Source organism: Ophidiomyces ophidiicola, assembly GCF_022830035.1.
Source record: "Ophidiomyces ophidiicola strain CBS 122913 chromosome Unknown scaffold_7, whole genome shotgun sequence".
In the NCBI taxonomy this organism is placed as follows: domain Eukaryota; kingdom Fungi; phylum Ascomycota; class Eurotiomycetes; order Onygenales; family Onygenaceae; genus Ophidiomyces; species Ophidiomyces ophidiicola.
In genome coordinates, this window is record NW_026054647.1 from 170,155 (window position 1) to 190,735 (window position 20,581).

The 20,581-nt window shown below is 51.9% G+C and overlaps 6 protein-coding genes across 6 annotated transcripts; 5 read left to right on the forward strand and 1 right to left on the reverse strand.

The window, feature by feature from the left end:
• Window positions 1-232: 232 nt before the first annotated feature.
• On the forward strand, window positions 233-1,672 carry LOZ57_002457 (uncharacterized protein; the record flags this gene model as incomplete). The annotated part of the gene is made up of 5 exons (XM_049251527.1): window positions 233-547; window positions 598-954; window positions 1,007-1,103; window positions 1,161-1,249; window positions 1,307-1,672. 5 exons carry the CDS (start codon window positions 233-235, stop codon window positions 1,670-1,672), a joined length of 1,224 nt encoding a protein of 407 aa, XP_049109332.1.
• Window positions 1,673-4,459: 2,787 nt separating this feature from the next.
• On the forward strand, window positions 4,460-9,989 carry LOZ57_002458 (uncharacterized protein; the record flags this gene model as incomplete). The annotated part of the gene is made up of 5 exons (XM_049251528.1): window positions 4,460-4,556; window positions 4,637-4,960; window positions 5,014-5,195; window positions 5,253-9,380; window positions 9,438-9,989. The coding sequence occupies 5 exons, from the start codon at window positions 4,460-4,462 to the stop codon at window positions 9,987-9,989; spliced, it is 5,283 nt and encodes a 1,760-aa protein (XP_049109333.1).
• Window positions 9,990-10,763: 774 nt separating this feature from the next.
• On the forward strand, window positions 10,764-12,325 carry ALG2 (Alpha-1,3-mannosyltransferase-like protein; the record flags this gene model as incomplete). The annotated part of the gene is made up of 2 exons (XM_049251529.1): window positions 10,764-11,652; window positions 11,709-12,325. The coding sequence occupies 2 exons, from the start codon at window positions 10,764-10,766 to the stop codon at window positions 12,323-12,325; spliced, it is 1,506 nt and encodes a 501-aa protein (XP_049109334.1).
• Window positions 12,326-13,197: 872 nt separating this feature from the next.
• On the forward strand, window positions 13,198-15,668 carry LOZ57_002460 (uncharacterized protein; the record flags this gene model as incomplete). Its single annotated transcript, XM_049251530.1, has 4 exons — window positions 13,198-13,686; window positions 13,738-13,862; window positions 13,926-15,077; window positions 15,131-15,668. 4 exons carry the CDS (start codon window positions 13,198-13,200, stop codon window positions 15,666-15,668), a joined length of 2,304 nt encoding a protein of 767 aa, XP_049109335.1.
• Window positions 15,669-17,047: 1,379 nt separating this feature from the next.
• On the reverse strand, window positions 17,048-18,367 carry LOZ57_002461 (uncharacterized protein; the record flags this gene model as incomplete). The annotated part of the gene is made up of 3 exons (XM_049251531.1): window positions 17,048-17,290; window positions 17,349-18,233; window positions 18,290-18,367. The coding sequence occupies 3 exons, from the start codon at window positions 18,365-18,367 to the stop codon at window positions 17,048-17,050; spliced, it is 1,206 nt and encodes a 401-aa protein (XP_049109336.1).
• Window positions 18,368-19,356: 989 nt separating this feature from the next.
• On the forward strand, window positions 19,357-20,112 carry CYP10 (Peptidyl-prolyl cis-trans isomerase cyp10; the record flags this gene model as incomplete). Its single annotated transcript, XM_049251532.1, has 3 exons — window positions 19,357-19,368; window positions 19,427-19,492; window positions 19,543-20,112. The coding sequence occupies 3 exons, from the start codon at window positions 19,357-19,359 to the stop codon at window positions 20,110-20,112; spliced, it is 648 nt and encodes a 215-aa protein (XP_049109337.1).
• Between the last annotated feature and the right edge of the window lie 469 nt (window positions 20,113-20,581).

Sequence of the window (20,581 nt, forward strand, 5' to 3'; positions counted from 1 at the left end):
CCAAAAGCGGTTTGAACCCGCATGGGAATGATATGAAAAATGGAGGGGAAGCCTTCAGCGAGTCGCCCGCGTTTTCCCGGGGCTGTTGGGGAACAAGTGATCGAACCGGTACCCCACCGGCGTCCTGACGGGTCATTATGTTAGAAAAGATATATATCTCTAGACTTCTCTCACTTCTGGGGCTGTGTCGTCCCTCCCCGTTCAAGCATACTTTTGTTCTTAAGCCGCCACCATGCGTCTCTTTGAAAGCACCTCTGTCCTTGTAGGGACCGTTCTCCCTCTCATCACAGCCTTCCCAACATCGAGACCCAGGGAAAATCAGATAATACCCGACAAATATGTCGTCACTTTCAAATCTGGTGTTAGCAAGGCTGATATCGAAGCCCATACGTCATGGGTTTCGTCAGTCCAAGCACGAAATGTTGCAAAGGGGTTCACCACTGCTGAAGCCCCCGGCGTCGAGAACACGTTTAACATCAACACCTTCAACGCTTACTCAGGATCTTTTGATCGCGAAACGATTCGAGAAATTAAAACCCACCCAAATGTGAGCCTCATCATTGGCCTTGGGAGATCTGATGTACTGAATAAATATAGGTTGCATACGTTGAGCCAGATAGAATTGTCTATGTTGCCGACCTTGTAGAGCAGATGAATGCCACATATGGCCCCAGACGCCTTTCCCACCGCAGTCTACCCCTTCCAGATAACAGCTACTTCTACGACAGCAAAGCAGGAGAGGGATCATATGTCTATATCATGGACACAGGAATCAACAAAGCTCACATTGATTTCGAAGGTCGGGCCATCGCTGGTGTCAACCTTCAACAAGGCGTTGCGTTCGACGATACCGTCGGCCACGGAACGCATTGTGCTGGCATTGCAGTTGCAAAGACCTATGGAGTTGCCAAAAAAGCCGTTGCTGTTGATGTTAAAGTCTTTAAAAGCACTTCAGTACGTTCCATACCAAATGTTGGGGCTTCAAAAACTAATAATACTTGCTTAGGGACCCTGGAGTTTCCTTCTTAATGGTCTTGACTGGTCTGTTAAGAACATTACCGGCGAAAACAGACTCTCCAGGTCTTCGGTTTCCATCAGCATCAGTTAGTAATGGTATTTCCTTTGAAATTTGACTTTGAATACTGATTTTTTTTATTAAGGTGGTGCGACTTACCAACCCATGAACGATGCTATCAAGGCTGCAGTTGATGGAGGTGTTGTTGTTGTTGCTGCTGCCGGAAACGACGGAGTAAGAATAGACCCGTCCTCCCCATGGAAATATGTAGGTGCTGATGCATATATTTAGCGAGAGGCTGGCCGAAACAGTCCTGGAAATGCACCCGGTGCCATCTGTGTAGGTTCCATTAACAGCCGCAATGCAATGGATACACGCTCCAGATTCTCCAACTTCGGCACGGTCGTCAGCATCTGGGCCCCTGGCGAGGGCATCATCTCCTGTGCCAAGGCTTCCCGTGATGGAACGGCCAACATGTCTGGCACCTCTATGGCTACTCCCCATGTCGCTGGTACCATTGCTTATCTACAAAGCCTTTTCGACCTCCGTAACCCTGCGGCAGCTGCCAGGAAGTTGTATGAATTGGCTACACCTAACATCGTCAAAGATGTGGGCGCCAGCAACAACAGACTGGCATACAATGGTAGCGGTAAATAGAGGGATTCGCTCTTTTATTCGATGTACATATTGTTAACAGCCTGGACGATTTGAGCCATGGTACGATTTGGGCAGGAAACCAGCGGATTGGCTATGTGCAGTGATGGCATTACTATTACTTTCGTTGTACATACATACATACTATTTCCACATCCAGCGCCCCTAGTTGGGCATTGCACAATAAATTCGCTCTTTTCTTATCCAGTGGGGCTCATCCCATTCCGCTGATTCGGAGGACGAGCCACTGACGTAGAATTATTGTGACCGCCTGATTAGATATAGCTCAGTAAGAATGTAAAGGGGAGAGTATCTGACGTGGTGGTGAGGTGCAGAAAGACAAGAGCCTGCTCTTTCTTATAGCTATGGCGGTTACTCACAGATAACTAGCTAAGTCATAAACCCAGCTTAATGGCTTCCTGTTTAGCAAAGAAATCTACTCTGTAGGCGTATGAACTCCGTAAGCCAGAAATTTTTCATCAACACAAAACAATCAATCTCTGCTAGATGGCGTGCGGGTCTTTTAGGAGATGATGGTATATTCTTCCTTCGGTTTTCAAGTCATCCTTTGCACATCTCCTAAAGATGCATCACTGTCAGAAGCATTTCCTTGTTTATTATTGTTTCCCCACCAGTCCGAAATGTACGAAGGCTCGTGCAAACGGGTAATATCGGCGCCATTAATAATATATTGACCGAGTGTTTATTTGAAACATGGGATTTTCCTACAAGAGATTGACATCAGAGCTGGTGGAAATACCCTTCCGGGAAGAAATAGGAAAGTAGAATGAGGGTGCCGTCATAAGCAGGCATAGGCTGGATGGAAACAGCGCATCGAACCACCGATTTGCTGCAAACAGCCGTCGCCATCACTGAGCCTGGTGTTTCAGGATTATTGGTGGAAACACGGTGGTTCAGAACGTGTGAAAAGCCATTTAGGAAGGTGTGTATAATAATACATATCTTGGGTGTGAAGCAAAGGATTTTTGCAGCCAGTGCACGGGAAAAATCACAACAAACAACACAACACTGGATAGCCAGCGTCCGAGGATCTCTGGCCACTTAGCCAAGTGAGGTTGCATCCTACTATTTAATTCGAGTAGTTTTAGGTTTGCATACCCCGTGAAACGGCACGTAATCATGATCGGAGATTTGCAAGGCCAAACAAGGGCCGGCCGGAGGCCCAAGATGGGAAAAATTCATTAGTGGCAAGTCCACAAAGCGCGAGGCTCAAGTTCGGGTGAGTTTCGGCTGGGAGCAGAAATGCCGAGACTTTTCGATCTGGATGGTTGGACACTTAGGGAGTTTGCGTGAACCAGAACTCCAGTCTCCAAGAGCGACGGCAGCAGGAGCAGCCGCCGCCGCCGCCTTTGTTTCGATGATAGCCAGTGGTAGTTGTTTTAGCAGGCAGAGCTTCATCCACGTCAGGGGAAAAAGCCGAGAGCTGGTCGAGCCTCTGGAGCCACCTTAGCTGGACGGCTCTGACAGGGATGTCGTGCTGCGAGTTAAGATTAGCCGACCCTTCCCCCCCCGCACACGGCCGGCTCCCATTTGCGTTTCTGACGTTTGGTGGAGGCGTCGTTGAGCGAGAGGTTCGTATGCATGTACGTGTGCACGGCAGTCTCCTCGTTGTTCTCTGTTCGACATCCCCTTGAGGGCGAAGTGTTGGTGGTGGCGTTGGGCCAAAGTCGTACCCTGACCCTTCGGCTCCCAAACCCACAGTCAAGAAAGCTTCGACGTGCTTCGTACCTGACATTCAGGAGAGCTAGCAAAAGCTTCCAAGGCCCGGGGATCATGCCAGCAGTATGAACCACGGAACAGCACCTGGCGCACACGGTGGCATAACTCACTAATTGCGCCAAGCGAGACGCGCCTTGTGGACGTGTAGTTAGTTAAGAGTAGTGGCCGGACGACAGAAACGAAATGCCGCTATCAACACGCCGGGCAGCAGCGTCAACGCGGGCTCTGTAGATCGCACGGGGCTCAAAGAGCAGCAGTGTGATAGATCGCACGGCAGGCGAGCGGCGCGGGCGGCGCGTTGCTGGGTGGCTTTGTATATGTGCGCAGACGGAGCCGGCGAGCCCACGCACACCCATGAAGGCTGGGCAGCAATAAGAATAATAGCAAGCTGTCAGAATAATAATATCCAATAATAATCCCCGACTCGCAGGCTGTCGTCGTGGTGTTTGCTGGTAATGCGCGCATCTCGATATCCTCCGTGCTCGTATCGATCAGGAGACGCCGCGGCCAACGGCGCTAAGCCCAATCGCGCGGCTCCACCGCCGGCCGGCCGACCAACCACTTTTTCTCCCTTTTCGCGCGGCACCACGTCGTTCCGTCGCTCCGTCTCGCTGTCCTCGCTCGCTCGCTCGCCGTGCCCTTCAGGCTTCTCGCGACTGCCGCTCTGCTCCACGCCGCCTCGTCCGCTTGCCGGAGCTCTGCTGCCTAGTTAACTAGCTGTCGCAGCCCGTCGCCCGCCGCCCGCCGTGCCAGCCTGCCGCTCCCGCAGCCGCTTCCCGCCCCGTGCCAGAAAGGGGGCGTGTTGCCCAACGGCCCCCCCCCGTATCGATTCTCGCTGCCGCCCTGCCCGGCGTCAATGACTCCGCTGCTCTGACCTCGCTCTCCGCATCGCATGATCCGCGCTCCCGCCGTCGCCGTCGCCGTCGTCCTTTTCTCCGCGAAGTTGTGCCACGCGGCACTCCTGGACCAGGCCGGCTGCCCATTGCCATGACCAGCTCGCCTCCCGCATCTCCGACTCCCAGTGGTCTGCACCGCCCTCTGAGCGCCATAATGAGGCCCCCGCGGAGCCATAGTCGGCTGAGCGTTGGGAGCAAGCATGGTGGAAGTCGCGCCTCAGACGAAGACGCCAAAACCGCTGTAAAAGTTGGTACGTGGCAGCTGTGCTTCGTTGATTCTGTGCCATCGACGTGAACCAGAGTTTACTAAACCTTTTGACCTCCTCTATAGCTGTCAGGGTACGTCCCCCATTGCGGCCCTCGGACCCCGGCTACGAATTGATTCCGCCCCGATTCCAAAGATCAACAGTCCATGTCTCTTCCGACACGAGTTTAGCTGTAGATGCGCCACAGGGCCGCAAGCTGTTTGTCTTCGATAGAGTGTTCAACGAATCCGTGGATCAAGATGGGATCTGGGAATACCTCCAAGACAGCGTTAGTTCGTTTGTGCAAGGATATAATGTCTCGATTCTGGCATATGGGCAATCTGGAGCTGGAAAATCGTATACAATGGGTACTTCTGGACCCTCGGAACAGAACGACCCCAAGGCCATGGGTGAGCCTTTTGCGATCTTTGCTGAATCGGTATGCCTTGACTGACCGCCCTAGGAATCGTCCCGCGTGCGGCGCAAATGCTCTTCGAAAAACTGACCGACAACAAGACGAGCCACTCCCGATCGGCGTCCACGGGCCTGCGGACTCCTGCGAGATACTCCGTGACCTCGTCAGTACAACACTTAGGCAAATTAGCTCTGAACAAGAATTGGCAATTGAAAGCTACATATGTTGAGGTTTGCTATCCTCGTAGGAATTGACCCGTCGAACAAACTAACATGCATACTCTTTAGATCTACAACGAACATCTTAGAGATCTTTTAGTCCCAGAGTCCATCCCAGTCGGAGACAGAAGTACCGTTACCATTAGAGAAGATGCTAAAGGGCGAATACTTCTCACAGGGCTTCACCAAGTCACCATTACCTGTTTTGACGATCTTATTGGCGCTCTCAATTTCGGCTCTGCAATTCGACAGACCGATTCGACAGCCGTCAATGCCAAATCCTCGCGCTCGCATGCGGTGTTTAGTCTGAACCTTATTCAACGGAAAGACCCATCGGCTCCTACCTCGTCCAGAGAAAAGCGCTTTTCGGTCCCCGTTGAATCTCTGGGCACGGATACGTTTGTGACCGTTGATAGTAAGTTACATTTTGTGGATTTGGCTGGAAGCGAACGTTTGAAAAATACCGGTGCATCCGGCGAACGGGCAAAAGAAGGTATCTCGATCAATGCCGGTCTTGCAAGTTTGGGAAAGGTTATTTCACAGCTATCCTCACGCCAAGCGGGCGCCCACGTTTCATATCGTGACTCTAAACTCACACGCCTGCTTCAGGACTCGCTCGGAGGAAATGCGATTACATATATGATTGCATGCGTCACACCTGCCGAATTTCATCTTAGTGAGACATTGAATACGGTTCAGTACGCCCAACGTGCCAGGGCCATCCAGAGTAAGCCAAGGATCCAGCAAGTCTCCGATGAGCGCGATAAGCAAGCGGTCATCGATCGATTAAAGGCAGAAGTAGCTTTTTTGCGCCAGCAAATCCGTAATTCGGAGGGAGCTGAAAGACGCAGCGGTCCGCTCCAAGAGCGATCGGAGCGCCAGACAGAGCGAGAACTTGAGCTGCAGAACCACCTCCTGGATATCCAGGAAAGCTATACTGCCTTGAGCCAGCGTCATGCGAAGTTGATTTCGGAACTCACTAAAGCCTCTGATTTCAATGGCGACACCGATGACATTCAAAATCTTGTGTCTGGCAGCGCTAGTGCGATAGAAAGACTCAAGCGCTCGCATTCGTTCGCAGAGTCAGTTGAGCAGGTCGTGCTGGAATATGAAAAGACAATCCAAAGTTTGGAGTCGTCATTGTCCAACACACGCTCCTCCTTGTCGAGTACCGAAAGTACTTTACTCGAGCGGGAAACGAAATGTGCCTACATTGAGACTGTAAACGGACAACTTCAAGCCCGTATTCAGAAAATGATGGATAGAGAAGCAAACACTGAGCACTATTTACATGATCTGGAATCAAAGCTTGACGGCCACGCTTCCGGAGAAGAAAAGAATGCTGCCATCATTGCCGAACTGCGAAAAGAAATCGCTCGTGCGCGCGAAAATGAAGCTAGTTGTGAGGACTATATCTCAACATTGGAGGAGCGACTAGCCGAAGCGGATCAAGATATGGAATTGGTACAACGCGAAATGGAAAGACTCGAGCACGTCATTGATCGGCAGCGCAGCTTGGGAAAACTTGACACGCTGCTCTATGAGCTCGATCATATTCAACACAACGGATCCCAGGGCAAAAAAGGAAAAGACAGTGTTATGGGTCCCCCGCCTACTTTAATGCATAAACGAAGAGGTTCACGGCATAGAAATCTTTCCTTAGATGTACTTATGGAAGCTGTCGAGACCGCTATCCCAGAATCCGACGATGATCTCGTGGAACATGCACCTCAAGAGGAATCTGCTCTGCCGGCAGATGATGCTGGACTAGAGACTCTTGAAAAAGCTTCAGCCTTGCGTGGTTCTACTGACCTCAGAGCGGACAATATCGAAGAGGAGTACGCCCCTCAGAGCCCTGCGCAATCACGGTTCGTTGCCGAGAAACTTGAGAATGTGACCCAGGAGTTATTTGACCTCCGTATTCAACACGAGAGCACAATAACGGACTATGATCTGCTTCATGCTAAATACGAGGAGGCATTGCGGACTCTTGCAGAGCTCCAGGATACTGTCGATGAATCGCGCCACTCTCTTCCTCCCGTTATTTCGTCGCCTACCGCTACTCCAAACCCGGTCACTTTTTTAGACGACGTCGAGGCTCAACCACTGAAAAATGGAGAACAGCGTTCGTCCTCGCGCTCGCTCTCATCGGAGCTCTCGTTGGCAGAGGGATCGTCTACCTCACAGGTGGAGTTGGATACGCCGGCTACTCAGAGACCCGACTCGTGGCAACGAGATGCATCCGAGAAGGATGAGGCCGGTGCTTTGGAGTTAGAACGAATGAGAAAACTTCTGATGGAGCATCAGGATGGAATGGGCGTTGTAACTCAGAAATATGCCGAACTCCAAGCTGAGCACGAGGAAACGCTGGGTCTAGTCGAGCAACTGAAGTCTGAAGTTCAAAAGACAAAAATGGTCTCGCCTACCACTCCAACTACCCCGAAATCGCAGGTTATTCGAAGAATGACAAGCCAGAATTTGATCAACCCAGATCGAGCACATAGGTCCTTTGCTGCTCTCCGAAACATCGCGAGCGAAGAATTTGAAAGCAAGCCAGATACAATGCAAAGCTTCGAGCTCAATTTGAATACAGCAATGCATGAGCTTCATTCTCGGATGGAAAGAATTCAAGGCTTGGAGGTTGAAAACAAGAATGTTAAGAAAGAAATGGAAATGAAGGCGACCATCATATCTGGCTTGACTAGAGAACGATCCAGTCTTCAAGGCCAGTCCCCCGTCGATTCATCTGTCGTTTCTCAGATGCGAAACCAGATCGTCCACTGCGAAGCCCGCATCCAAGAACTCCAGGATGCTCACGAAACCAGGGAGAAGGAACTGGCTGCGGAGATGTCTAATCTCAATGTTATGTTAACTAGCCACAAAGCTACACTTGACGAGAGAGATGCAGAGGTTCAGGCCCACAAGCAGACGATTGCCCAGCTCGAAGAGACGAGCAATGGTTGGCAAGAAAAACACAACGCGACTGTCTCCGAACTCCAATCTGCGCAAGAACAATTACAATCTACAATGAAACAACTTGAAGAAGTTATTGCAGATCGATCTCAATGGCAGGACAAGCATCAAGTCATTGCAGATTCTCTTGTGGCTTCTGAAAACCAACTGAAAACGACTCTTTCGGAGCTAGAAGCTGCGCTTGCCAGCGTTGAATCCATGCGCAAAGAGAAAATCGAAGCAGACAGTGTCAATGCCAAGGAAATGGCCGATGTAGCCACTCGCCTTGAGCAGGAGCGGGCAAACCACCAAAATGTAGTTGACAGCCTCAACAAGAACATTGAAGAACACAAGACGTCTCTTTCTGCTAATCTGTTGACGATTTCTCAGCTGGAGAAAGCCCATGCCGACGTCAAATCGGAACTGGTGAACCATTCTGAGACGACACAATCCACCGCCAAGGAGCTCGCGTCCTATCAATCTCGTGCTGATGAGCTATCCCAGGAGATCGAAGGCCACAAAGCCGCCTTTGAACAACAAAAGTCCAGCCTAGAATCCTTACAGTCGTCTCACGCAGAAGAATTACTGCAATTAGAGTCCCGAGTAAAAGCGGCAGCCGAAGCAGAGTACGCCTCGCGTATTGCAAAGGAGAACGAAGAACATACCCGAGCTCTTGATGACTTAAAACTTGAAATCACTGCTTCCAAGAACGAATTAACTCAACTACTTGCGACGATTACGTCTGTTTTGAACGTCCCAGTGACTCCAGATTCTCTTCAAGATCAGCTGCAGGATATTGTTTCCCAGAAAAAGAGCTTTTCTGATAAATACTCTGAGCTCAGCGGAACACATGAGAAACTTCTGCAACAATTGGATGAGAAACAGAAGAGCCACACTCAGCTTGAAGAGCAGATTTCGACCCTCAATGAAAAGAGTGAGCAGCAGGAAGTCAAAGTCAACGAACTCGCTCATCTTGTCGCCACTCATGAAGATTCTCTGACTGCAAAGGATGAGCTAATCAAAAAGAAAGAAGCCCTTGTCACCGAGCTCTCTGTTGAAAAAGATAAGAGTCTTCGTCTCGTGGAGGAGCTTGAGGAGCAGATCACGAATACTTTTGATCAGCATCACAACCGTCTCTCGGTCATTCAAGCGGAACGTACTCAAGCACTGGATGAAGCGCACAATAAAATTGCGTTATATGAGAAGGAGGTCGACTCTTACCGTTCACGCATTGAACATCTTGAGGTAAGTCGCCTACTCCGCTGGCCTTTCCATGAACTTCACGTACTGACCTTTTCCTAGTCACAAACTCGAAATGCTACACCGGACGGTCACAATGCGGAACGAACCAATTCCATATCATCGAACCTTCGAAAAAGCTCGTCTGCTACGTCTTTACCTTCTCCACCGCCTGCGATCCCTCTTCCTCCCCTTCCAAACATTGCCGCTGCCACGAATACCGGCAGCATTTCGCCGCCCAGCTCGAGGCATACAAGCAAGGAACTTGTCAACGCTCAACTTGTTGAAGACCAGGAAGCTCGCATTCGTACAATCGAGAAGCATCTTCACGCTGAAAAACAACTGACTGCAACTTTGGAGGAAGCCCTCGGTGACCTTGAAGCTCAAAGCAACAAAGTCAAAACGGACATGGAATCCTGGAAGAAGAAGGCTTGGCAACTGGAGGAAGAGTTAAACACACTACGCTCTGAACGCAATTCCGCTAGACTTTCACTCCAGGCAGTAGAGGAAGAACGAAGTGCCCGGCGAGAAGCCGAAGCTGCACGTGCACATTTGGAAGAAAAAATGAATGCAATCAGCAAGAAAAAGAAGAAGAGTACCTTGAACTGCTTTTAAAAAGTTATAGAGGTACGGAGAATTACGGCTTCTCCTTCGCCTTCTGGCCGTGAATTGGGTCGTTTGGAGTACCTTTTTTTCTTATCATGTCTATCCCCAATTCTCACACTTTCTCTACCCCTACCAACTATTCCTCTTTCCCCCGCATCTTTTCCAACATTCCTTTTCATTCTTACGATATCATTTATGAACCCAGACCCTGTCTAATACATACAGCGGATGCTCATACATGCTTGCTTTTGATGCGGTGTTAATTTTTGACCCCCGGATATGCCTCTATTTCTTTCTTACGCCTCTTTTGCGGGCACTTCTTTCTATTGACGCATTTCATTTCATTTCACTTTTTGCTTTTTGTTTATCCTCGATTTTGATCATGTTGCGAAGATACCACCTGAGTTGACTAGCACTGTCACTATGCAATTACACTTAATGGTAAATCTAACGAAGGGAGGTCTACCTTTGCCTTTCACCCTTTTTGCCCATTTAATTTTCTTTGGCTGCAGTTCTACATCCGTTTCGTTAATTAGTCAATGGATGGGCATGCACGCCGTACATACATCCAGTACATACATTTTTGATCCATCGCTTGTATTTACAAAATACCTTAGGCCAGTTAACCAGCTACACCGAGATGCCCAGTATATTAAATAAGATCTCCCAGCCGTACTCTCTGCCTCTTCCCGTCTCATCTTCGCCATCACATGACTTGGTCTTCGAGTCGCAACTTGTCATCTCGCACGCACAACGACTCAGTAAAAACACCGGCAAGCAACGATGCCATTGCACTCGCGCGGTTCGCCGCCAGAGCCGGGCCGCAAAAATATCACCATTATTCACCCGGACCTCGGAATCGGCGGCGCAGAACGACTCATCCTTGATGTTGCCCTCACGCTCCAGACGCGTGGACACCGCGTCACGATCTATACGTCGCACCGCGACCCAAGCCATTGCTTCGAAGAGGCCAGAGATGGAACGCTGGATGTAAAGATCAGGGGCAATACGATCTTCCCCGCGCATGTGAAGGGGCGGTTGCATGTGCTCATGGCCGTCCTGAGGCAGCTGCACCTCGTTGTAGAATTGGTGCTGGAGAGACGGAGGAACAACGGAATCCGCGGAGACAGCACGGATGAAGAAAAGACGGGCGATGATGTGTTCATTATTGATCAGGTCCCGGCCTGCGTTCCGGTGTTACGCCTCTTCGCGTCAGACATCTTCAGCAGCGTACGAGCCAAAGGTCGAGAGCGCATCTTGTTCTATTGTCATTTTCCAGATCAACTACTTGCGCGACGCGATGAAGGGAGTCTACTACTGCGACGGCTGAAGGGTCTTTATCGATACCCATTCGACTGGTTTGAAGGCTGGGCGATGAGCGGCGCGGATACAATCGTTGCGAATTCCAGGTTTACTTGCGGAGTGGTGAAACAGGTGTTTGGAAACGGCCTAGGCAACGTGAGGGTACTCTATCCTTGCGTCGACACATCCCCCAAACCTCTGGAGCAGGAGCGTGGACAGCTGCCTCACGGGGAGGGCCCGCTATGGGACGGACAGAAGATTCTCTTGAGTATCAATCGGTTTGAGAGAAAAAAAAATATCGAGCTGGCCATCAAATCATACCATGCGTTAGGGGATGGCGATAGGAAGGGAACAAGATTGGTTATTGCTGGTAACTTATGCTCCAAATCCTTTTCTGCGTCTATTCTAATTTCTGCGATTTTCTAGGGGGGTACGATAATCGCGTGCAGGAAAATGTGCAATACCATCGAGAGCTAGACTCCCTCGCGTCAAGCCTCGGTCTTCAGACAGCTACGTCTAAAACGGTCGTGTCTGCCCTCTCGATCCCAGAATCTATCGACGTCCTTTTCCTCCTCTCCGTTCCGTCAGCATTCAAACAAACGCTACTTGCCTGTGCCACGCTGCTGCTTTATACTCCATCACATGAACATTTCGGCATCGTTCCCGTCGAAGCCATGCATGCCGGGCTCCCAGTGCTCGCCGTAAATACAGGCGGGCCATTAGAAACTATATCGGAGGGCGAAACAGGGTGGCTGCGAGATGGTGACTCCATTGAGCAGTGGACGGAAATAATCAAGAAAGTGTTGCGAGGCATGGATGCCAACGAGCTCGAACGGATGGGCAAACGTGGCCAGGAACGGGTGGAACAGCACTTCTCTCTGCGTGCGCTGGGAGACCGGCTGGAGGAAGAGATTGGCAACATGACCCAGTCGCCGAGGTCGACGTTCATGGGCGCTCAGCAGATAATTGCGATCCTCGCGTCGATTGGGCTGGGAGCTGCAGTGCTGGCTGTGATGGCGCTCAGCGTCGGCAGCAGGCGATGAAGAGAGCTGCCAGACGAGCCGGTCCGTGGCTCTCTGCCTGATGCCGTTGAGCGCTGGTCTCTCATTCGCAGGAGCAGCATGCCAGTGCCGGCTCCGTGCACCCATGCCTCGCATATGCGCGGCGTCGTTGGGCATGAAGACCTCTGACTCACCGTCCTTGGGATGTCGGCCCTCCACGAAGATGTATCCAGAGTACGGAGCACACGGAGAGCTACGGAGTACACACACACACCAGCTGCCTGGCGATCGGCGCAGCAATCAAGCGCGCTCTCGCTTCGTAGTGTGGACGGGCGAGAGCCATGACTATCCCAACCTTGCACGGCGGGCGACTGTCGGACGCCACTGCGAGGCCAGACAGACACGGATCTCCGCCTAGCGAACTAACTTACTATGCCTCTCCGTGCAAGCAGGCAGTGGACGGGCAGCTCGGCCTGCGACAGCGCCTGGCCGTGGCGGGCGAGACGATCCAGGGCGTTCGCTGCTCACCATTCCGGCCAGCCCTCGCGCTCGCCCGTCGACGCCTCGCAACTCAGTCAGTTAACTAGCTGACCGACTAACTACATAGTTAATGAGGCCGGCCTCCCGAGCGAGCGAGCAAGCAGTGCGGCGTCGTGTCGATCCGGCCGCCCGCCCGCGTCTCCAATGGCACCTCAACACATGGCCGCCTCGCCGTCGCCGTCGCCAGCTGGCCGGCTGCGCTGGCTTGCTGCGACTCTCGACGCCCGACCGTCCGCCGGGCAGCGCAGCGCAGTGCAGCGTGCGGGTTGATATTATTCTTCTTCTTGCTCGGCTGCTGCCGCTGCGTCGTGCTCTGCGATCATCATCATCATCACTACCACCACCGCCGCCGCCGCCGCTGGCTCTCCGCTGCGATGGAGAGCGTCGAGCCCTTCGACACCGCGACTGACCCCCCGCCCGCCAGCGACTCGCAGACCACCGTCCTGTACACCGTGTTGAGCACCGAGGAGGTCGACTCGTCCATCCGCGAGTTCTCGTACATCTGGGCCGCCGGCGGCTTTGACATCGGCGAGCCGGACACGCAGCGGCTGGGCGGCGCTGACGGCTCGTGCCATATCGCCATCTTCAAAATCGACACTGACAATGCAGAGACGTCGCTGCAGCGCCCGCTCGACGAGCTGGACGCGCGCGATGACCCCCGCCAGGTAAGCCTCCAGCCACCCCCGTCGATGACAGGCCCTCCCGTCGGCGCAACGGAGCTGACGCCCGTGAGACAGGATCCTGCCGCCCCATCCGCCCCCAACGAGCTGCTCGTCACCCTGCCTGCATCCTGCTATTCCGCCGAGCGGGATGAGCCGTATTTAAACTCCGACAGAGGCCACCGCCGGGGCAGCTCGAGCATTGTACGTGGTGCCGCGCTGATTTGCAGACCGACTCCTAACCCTTGCCCACAGTACACCTCCATCCCCCGATTTCCAGCCGAAACAGCGAGCCTCAGGCCGCTGTCGACCCACGGCGAGCCCCGGGGCGCTCACACGCCTGCTGATGCACCGCCCTCGAGGGATGACCGCAGTGCAAGGTTCGCCCCGCCTGCTCGTACGGCGTCCAACTGCACAGCCAGTCTAACACGACACACGGATAGATATTCAGACTGCCTGCAGGGCGGAGAAGCGTATTGCAACGAGCGCCACGAATCACCAGTCCCAGAGCCATTCCCTAGAAGCATGAAGAGGCAGCACTTCCAGGAAGACTTCTCAGGCTGGCCTGGCATGTCGAGGACCGTGCAGTCGTCCGAGCTTCCTCGATTCCGAGTCGACCTCCCTCTCCCCCGATCGCGCTCCGTCGGCCAAAGATTCTTTTCCAAGATGAAGTTCTGGGGCCCTACGAGGCATGAAAATGCCAGTTCCAAACCCCAAAGCTATATGTCCCATTCCAAACGCAGCATCACCGCGTCTATTGCTAGTTCCTGGTCCCGAAAGGCCCGAAGCTATTTCCGAAAATTGTCGCTCAAAGGCGCATACCCACAAGCCAGAAGCAAGGCCTCCCGCCAATCGATCCGAACAATATCCCCTAAATCAATATTCTCTCGCGTCCAAAAATCCCCCGCGTCGAATTATTCCGACTTCTTGACCGAACTAGGCTCCCGCGGCTCTAAACCCAACTTGTCCACTTGCAGACCACCGCCGTCCCTCATTTCCACCGCCAAAGAACCCCCAACTTTGGATTTGGATATATCGGTATCTCTAGGTGAACCTCGACCGTTCCAATGCACCTTCTGCTTGATGCAATGGGAAAATAGGGAAGAGTGGGCCTACCATGAAGCGTCCTTTCACATGCGGCCCTACGGCAACTTACTGTCGCAGGCGGACCAGGCCAATGAGGAAGTGCTATTCTCGATGTCTGACGTTGTCTCCACACATAGCAGTATCGAACACCAAGAACCTACTGCGGCCTCGGAGGAACAGCCAAACGAGTTTCTTAGTCTAGGATATCATCTATATTCCCAAGGCGAAGCAGAGCCCAAGAAGTCGGAGTCGTGGAATTGGCTGGAGAAAAGAAGTAATTGGTTCTGGAACTGCGGTTTCTGCGATCTCCTTATGCGAACCTGGTCTGAACGCCAGGACCACATTGCTGAACACTTCGAAGAGGGAATGACAATGGTCTCGTGGAATCCATTGCGGTCTCCTTACCCGATCTCAAAGTTCACCTTGACGCCTGTCGAAGGCTTTCCGCTGTGGGACTTCTCTCCCTTGCAATCCTTGCAGCAGCCTGGAGTTCACGGGGATGCGTATGGGTAAGCCGTCCCTATACCTTTCACTATGAACCTGATGCTAATGAATACAGTAGTGCCTCGACCATTCAATGTAAAATGTGTCGGAAAAATTTCCCCGATCTTGACGCCTTTTCCTTGCACAATGAACTCTGGCACGTAACTCCCGAAACATATATCTGTCCCGGCCCTGGACATGCCAGCAATCCAGGCGTGTTTTTCGATACAGAAACTATTACCGCAGATGCATCCGAGCTGGCATCTCTCAATCTCGAAAACCTTCAAACCGACCAGTCCTCACTTACCACCAAGACCATCTATACCTACGACTACTGCCTCTGCTGCGGCGAGATATTCCATGAGTCCCCTCCGGACTGGGATGCCCGGAAACAACATTTACAGGACATGCATTGCATCTCGGAGACGGACAACTTAACGCACGACCACAGACATAATCACGGACAGCCCTTCTACCGTGAGGAGCTGTTCTCGCTTCATCTAGCAAACTGCCATAATGTGAGATTTGATTATTTGACGGAGTTTACCGAGTTTTGTCGGAAAAAAGCACAAGCGCCGGTGTTAACGGTTCAATCAAGGGTTGGAGAATTAATATAAACAGGTTTTCGTTCTTTAGCCCCCTCTTTTTCTCTGCGCTGTATTCTGTATATTCTTAGATTCATATAGCTTTCTTTCTCCCGAGGCAGCGCCCACATTTCACCTGTAACTACTTACTAAGATATAATCCTACTACATAAATTCTTTCTACTTCATACTCATTTTTATGACTTATCATCGATCTCCTGTGGATATTAAGTCTAATCTCAATTTCACAGTAGACGGCGCCTTGGGTGTGGCGGTGGGTGTCTTGTAGAATTGGGACTCGATGCTGCGTCCAGTATTTGAGGGGCGGATATTTACTGCTTGCCGAGAGCATGCACAGATAATTTGATATCTCAGAATAAAATCTGTTGAATTCGATTCTCAATACGCAGCACACCCCTTAGAATCTGCATCGACCTAATAAAACATCGCAGACTTGTTGCATAAAGCGTTCCTCCAAAAGAAAAAAAAATAATCGGACAAAGATCAAGCGCTGATACCCCAATAGAGAAATGCAGTATAATAGAGACCAACGAAAATCCAGCCCTAAATGCAACTCATAAAGCGAAAAACATTCGTATACCCGGCAGTATAACCCGGAGTATTAAAAGAGTAAGGTCAGGTTTTCAAACATGAGACTAACCACAGCAACATAGCAACTAGCATACAGCAGTTGGTACGATTGTGCAAGCAGTATGCTGTCGAGAAAAATCAATACATAATAATTCCGAAATAACCCGGGAACCGAGCCAAAAGCGCGGAGCGGGTGCAATGTGCGTATTCCGTGACAAATGTCTTTCTCTAGATAGTCACATCAATAGGGGTTTAGCTGATGCCTCTCTCCTATTGACACTGCTTGATTGAAAACTTACCCAAATATCATACTCCAAAACGATGTAGGCGATCAAAATCTTAACTCCATAGGCACCCAACGAGATGCCTCCAAGACATAACGCGTCATTCTGACTCGTTCTCCCGGCGAATTTTTCATTCTTTTAGTCGGAATAAAGGTATTATGTCCAGCGGACCCGGAGGGACAGAGAGATGAAATAGAAAGACACTCGTAGGAAAGGTGAGAAGATTATTGACTTTGAGGCAGGGAGGACGCTCTGCCGATTGCTCCGTCACGGCGCACGCAGACGGCTGAGCACCTTCTGGGTGCAGTATTAACACTCTTAACATCGAAAATATGAATGAAGATCACGTAAAACCGGGAGATGTAGGTTATGTCGAGTACTTGAGGTATTAGAAAGGTGCCCGCGCTTAGGTGAGAGAAGCACCCTGTAAATCGTCAGGCATAGGTCGAGCTGGAGCTCTCCATCTTTGAGTACTTGGTTTCCTGAACCTCGACACATAGATCGTAAAATCATAATAGAGAGGATAATAGTAATGAATCAGTCGATCAAAGGTTTCTTCACATTTCCCACAATGGCTACGTTAAGATAGCTTAAAGCATGTGGGTCATTGGTGCGTACAATGGTTGGTAATGGTAACATTGGATTATCGGGGTTGACATATCGGGCTTCTTTTGCAGCTTGCTCAATGGCTTCCATTTCTTCCTTGCATCCAACATGATCCTGGGGGCAGACAACAATCGGCTGGCGCAGTACGATATCCTTCGCAGAGGTTAGGTGAGCCTAGAGAGGAGCGCTGGGTTAGTCTATCAAAATTGAGGATGCTTCATGGAGTGCATACTTTTACTGTAAGATAGTATTCAATCTTGTATAAAGAAGCAGTTGTAGTAAACGAAGTAATTGCATACGAAGGGAAAGCAGGCTTAGGGCGTGATAGAATGCCGTCTGAGTCACGCAAGTCCCGCGATGGGAAAACAAGCCCTAGGTTTGTGATGTACCCAGCCTCTGGCAATTTCATGCCGATACTCTCTGTTCTTTTCGCAAGTGTCTTGACTTTTCGTTGTGGTTCGTCTCCTTCATGATTAAAGATGATTTCTTCATCGATAGTGAGGGTAAGTTTTTGAATAGTGACTTTTCGGGCTTTGGTCAACCAATCCTGATTGGGAGAGAGATGTATGTATACGCTGACAGGGTCCATTGGCCCATAGGACCACCGAGGTAATGATATCCCCAGGGTAACTAAATGATCGGAAACCTTTTGCGACGACTCAGGGCGATTATACATACCAAACGTTGAGAGGGTGTCGTATCGTGCCAACGGCACGGGGAACGCGTATTTCTTTTGCTCTGATGGCCCTTGCTGTACGGTAACAACCAGTTCATAATATGTCTCTGCCGTACGACTTGGCAGCTGCAAGCTTGGTGGCGGTAGCCGTCTCGAAGACTCCTGGCCGCCGCGGCCAAATGGGATGAACAGTACAAAAGGGAGATCCATGGCTATTATTTCCTCGTGGTCACGGCCCATGGGGCATCGAAAAAGAAGCATCTCTTTTCCAACCACGTCCGAAATCTCCTTTCGGGGGGCGGCCAAATGTCTCTTTGTCACCGAATCGGCAGACGGATGTATCGTCTCTCGTCGCTGTAGGCATATTGTGACGAGGGAAACGTTGACCGGAGCGGAGATGCCAGTACTTGGCCGTATTTCTACCTTGCCCTCAATGCGGGGCTGGCAGCCCGTTAGAGACGTGCATCAGAAAAAGGGAGTATCCATGGGCGACTCACCAGGGTGGCAGAGATGCCAGGGTATCCCACCAGAAAGTGGCTGTTTGGCGGCCCAGACACACGCACGAAGGCGGCCATTATCAGTCACAGCTTCCACGACACCACCATACGAGAGAGCAACGCGGTATCCAGCGCAAGCTTGGACAAAAGAACGGGCCGTATGAGCTGGTCGTGGGTCCGCAACGGCGGGCGAGCATCCAGCCCTGCCGCCTTGTTCGACGGCTGGTCTGTGCGGGCAGGGAGTTGCGCAGGCGCGGCGTCGAAGCACGAACGGGCCGTTGGAGACGAACTAACGCAGGGTAGATGGGTATCAGAACGATCGACGGCGCAGCGATGGGACGGGTGTCTCGTGGAGTAGCGGGCGATGCGATGGGCACTGGAGGCCAAGGCAGCCGGGCATTCCGTGGACAGCGGTAACGACAGCGAGCGCGCGTGGCGCTGATTGGAGTCAGCAGCGGTACGACGCGCGGATGAGAGCACGGAGAGCCGTGGCCGGGGCCGGGGATGGAGTGGCAGCGGTGGTTCTTCAGGCCGGGCGGGAGGTCGGGCGGAGGGAGAGAGAGAGAGAGAGAGAGGGAGGGAGAGAGAGAGAGGAGTGAGGAGGCGAGACTGAGGGAGTGAGAGCTGGCAATGGCAGAGGCAATCTCCCGGCCAGGTTTGACGCTGCCGTGGTGATTCGCTACATCGTCGTCTGCTTGGCTGGCCAGCTTAGTGTGCGCTCTGGCCGCCAATGCCGCCCGTCAACGACTGCGAGATTCTTTACCCGCGAGATGTCGCGGTGACGCTGCGGCGTCGCCTGTCGTCGTTGTCTGGCGCCCGCGAGTTGCCCACTTGGCGGCTTCGACGGCGCAGCGGGCATCCCCGACTGCCAGTAGGCTCCCAACCGCTGGACTACATCGACCCATCCCTCTACGAAGCGCCGCGCGCCACCCTCTCTCCTCTCGTCTCCTCTCGTCTCTTCCGCGATCGTCGTGTAAACAAACACCGAACGGGATGGTCACGTGATACCTTACTCGTGCTTGAGAGGGCGACGAGCCAAAGACGACGACGACAACGCAACACACGCGATGTCTGTGACAGTGAGTCTCGTTCGTGCAGCATTCGGGAGGCGTCTGTGTTGCTAACAGGCTGCTCCAGCTCCATACCACCCACGGCGACCTCAAAGTCGAGGTGTTCTGCGAAGCCGTTCCCAAAACGGCCGAGGTATGCGAGACCAATCTGTCGAGGGTATTAAAGGCTGATCTGAAGAGCAGAATTTCCTCGCTCTCTGTGCTTCAGGCGCATACAACAACACCCCCTTCCACCGTTTGATTTCCTCGTTCATGATACAAGGCGGCGATATCTCCCTCGCCCTTGCTCCGTCCGACTCCAAACCGACCTCGCTACCGTTTGAAAGCCCCAAAGGTGGAGCCTCCATCTACTACCCAGAACCTCTCGAGCAGGAAATCCATTTGCCATCATTACGCCACAATGCCCGGGGTATCCTCAGCATGGCGTCCAAGGCCGCGAAAAAGAGCGCTACGAGCAATGAAACGAAGGACATCAACGGCAGCCAGTTCTTCATCATCTTTGTCCCGGCGCCCCATCTCGATGGGAAGAGCACTGTGTTTGGGAAAGTTTTAAATCTCGGCGCAAACGGTGAAGAGGAGGATACATTGACCCGACTGGAAAACGCGCGAGTGAAGATTGATAAGAAGGGGAGGGTTGTGCAGCCCAGCGATGCAGCGAAGATTGGAAAAGCAGAACCCGGGGGAGAAAGCGAAGACTGGGAAAGCATTGGGATCAAGAGCGTTACGATTCATGCCAATCCATTCGCCGCCTGAGCTATGTACGATGCCCTTGGCCTAAACTACGTACAAATGCACCGTCTCAGAAGTTTTTTTTGCAGACACACCCTGCGTTAGGGGTCACACTGGAATCTCTATCCCCCGCCTTCGTGCGAACGACTACGGCACATTGACGACACTCTCTCGACTAACTGACTCTGTTGTCGACGCAAACTGCACCATTCAGTCGAACGGGATATGACTAGGAATCCAGAATACGGAACCAGGAAACTGAGACTAGTAAAAAGATCACCTTAGGAGAAATTTGTGTAGAATTGGGTATATTTTCGGATTGGCCCACGCCAGCAACTCACAGCGCCCGCCACCCTCCATGCCAGGCCCTAGCCATGCACATACTCCGTAATGAAACACCACCCCGTCTATTCCACCTCAAAAATATAGACTATCACTTTTCACATGCTTAACACAATGTATTCTTCCAAGAAGCCGATTTCTGCTGGCAAAG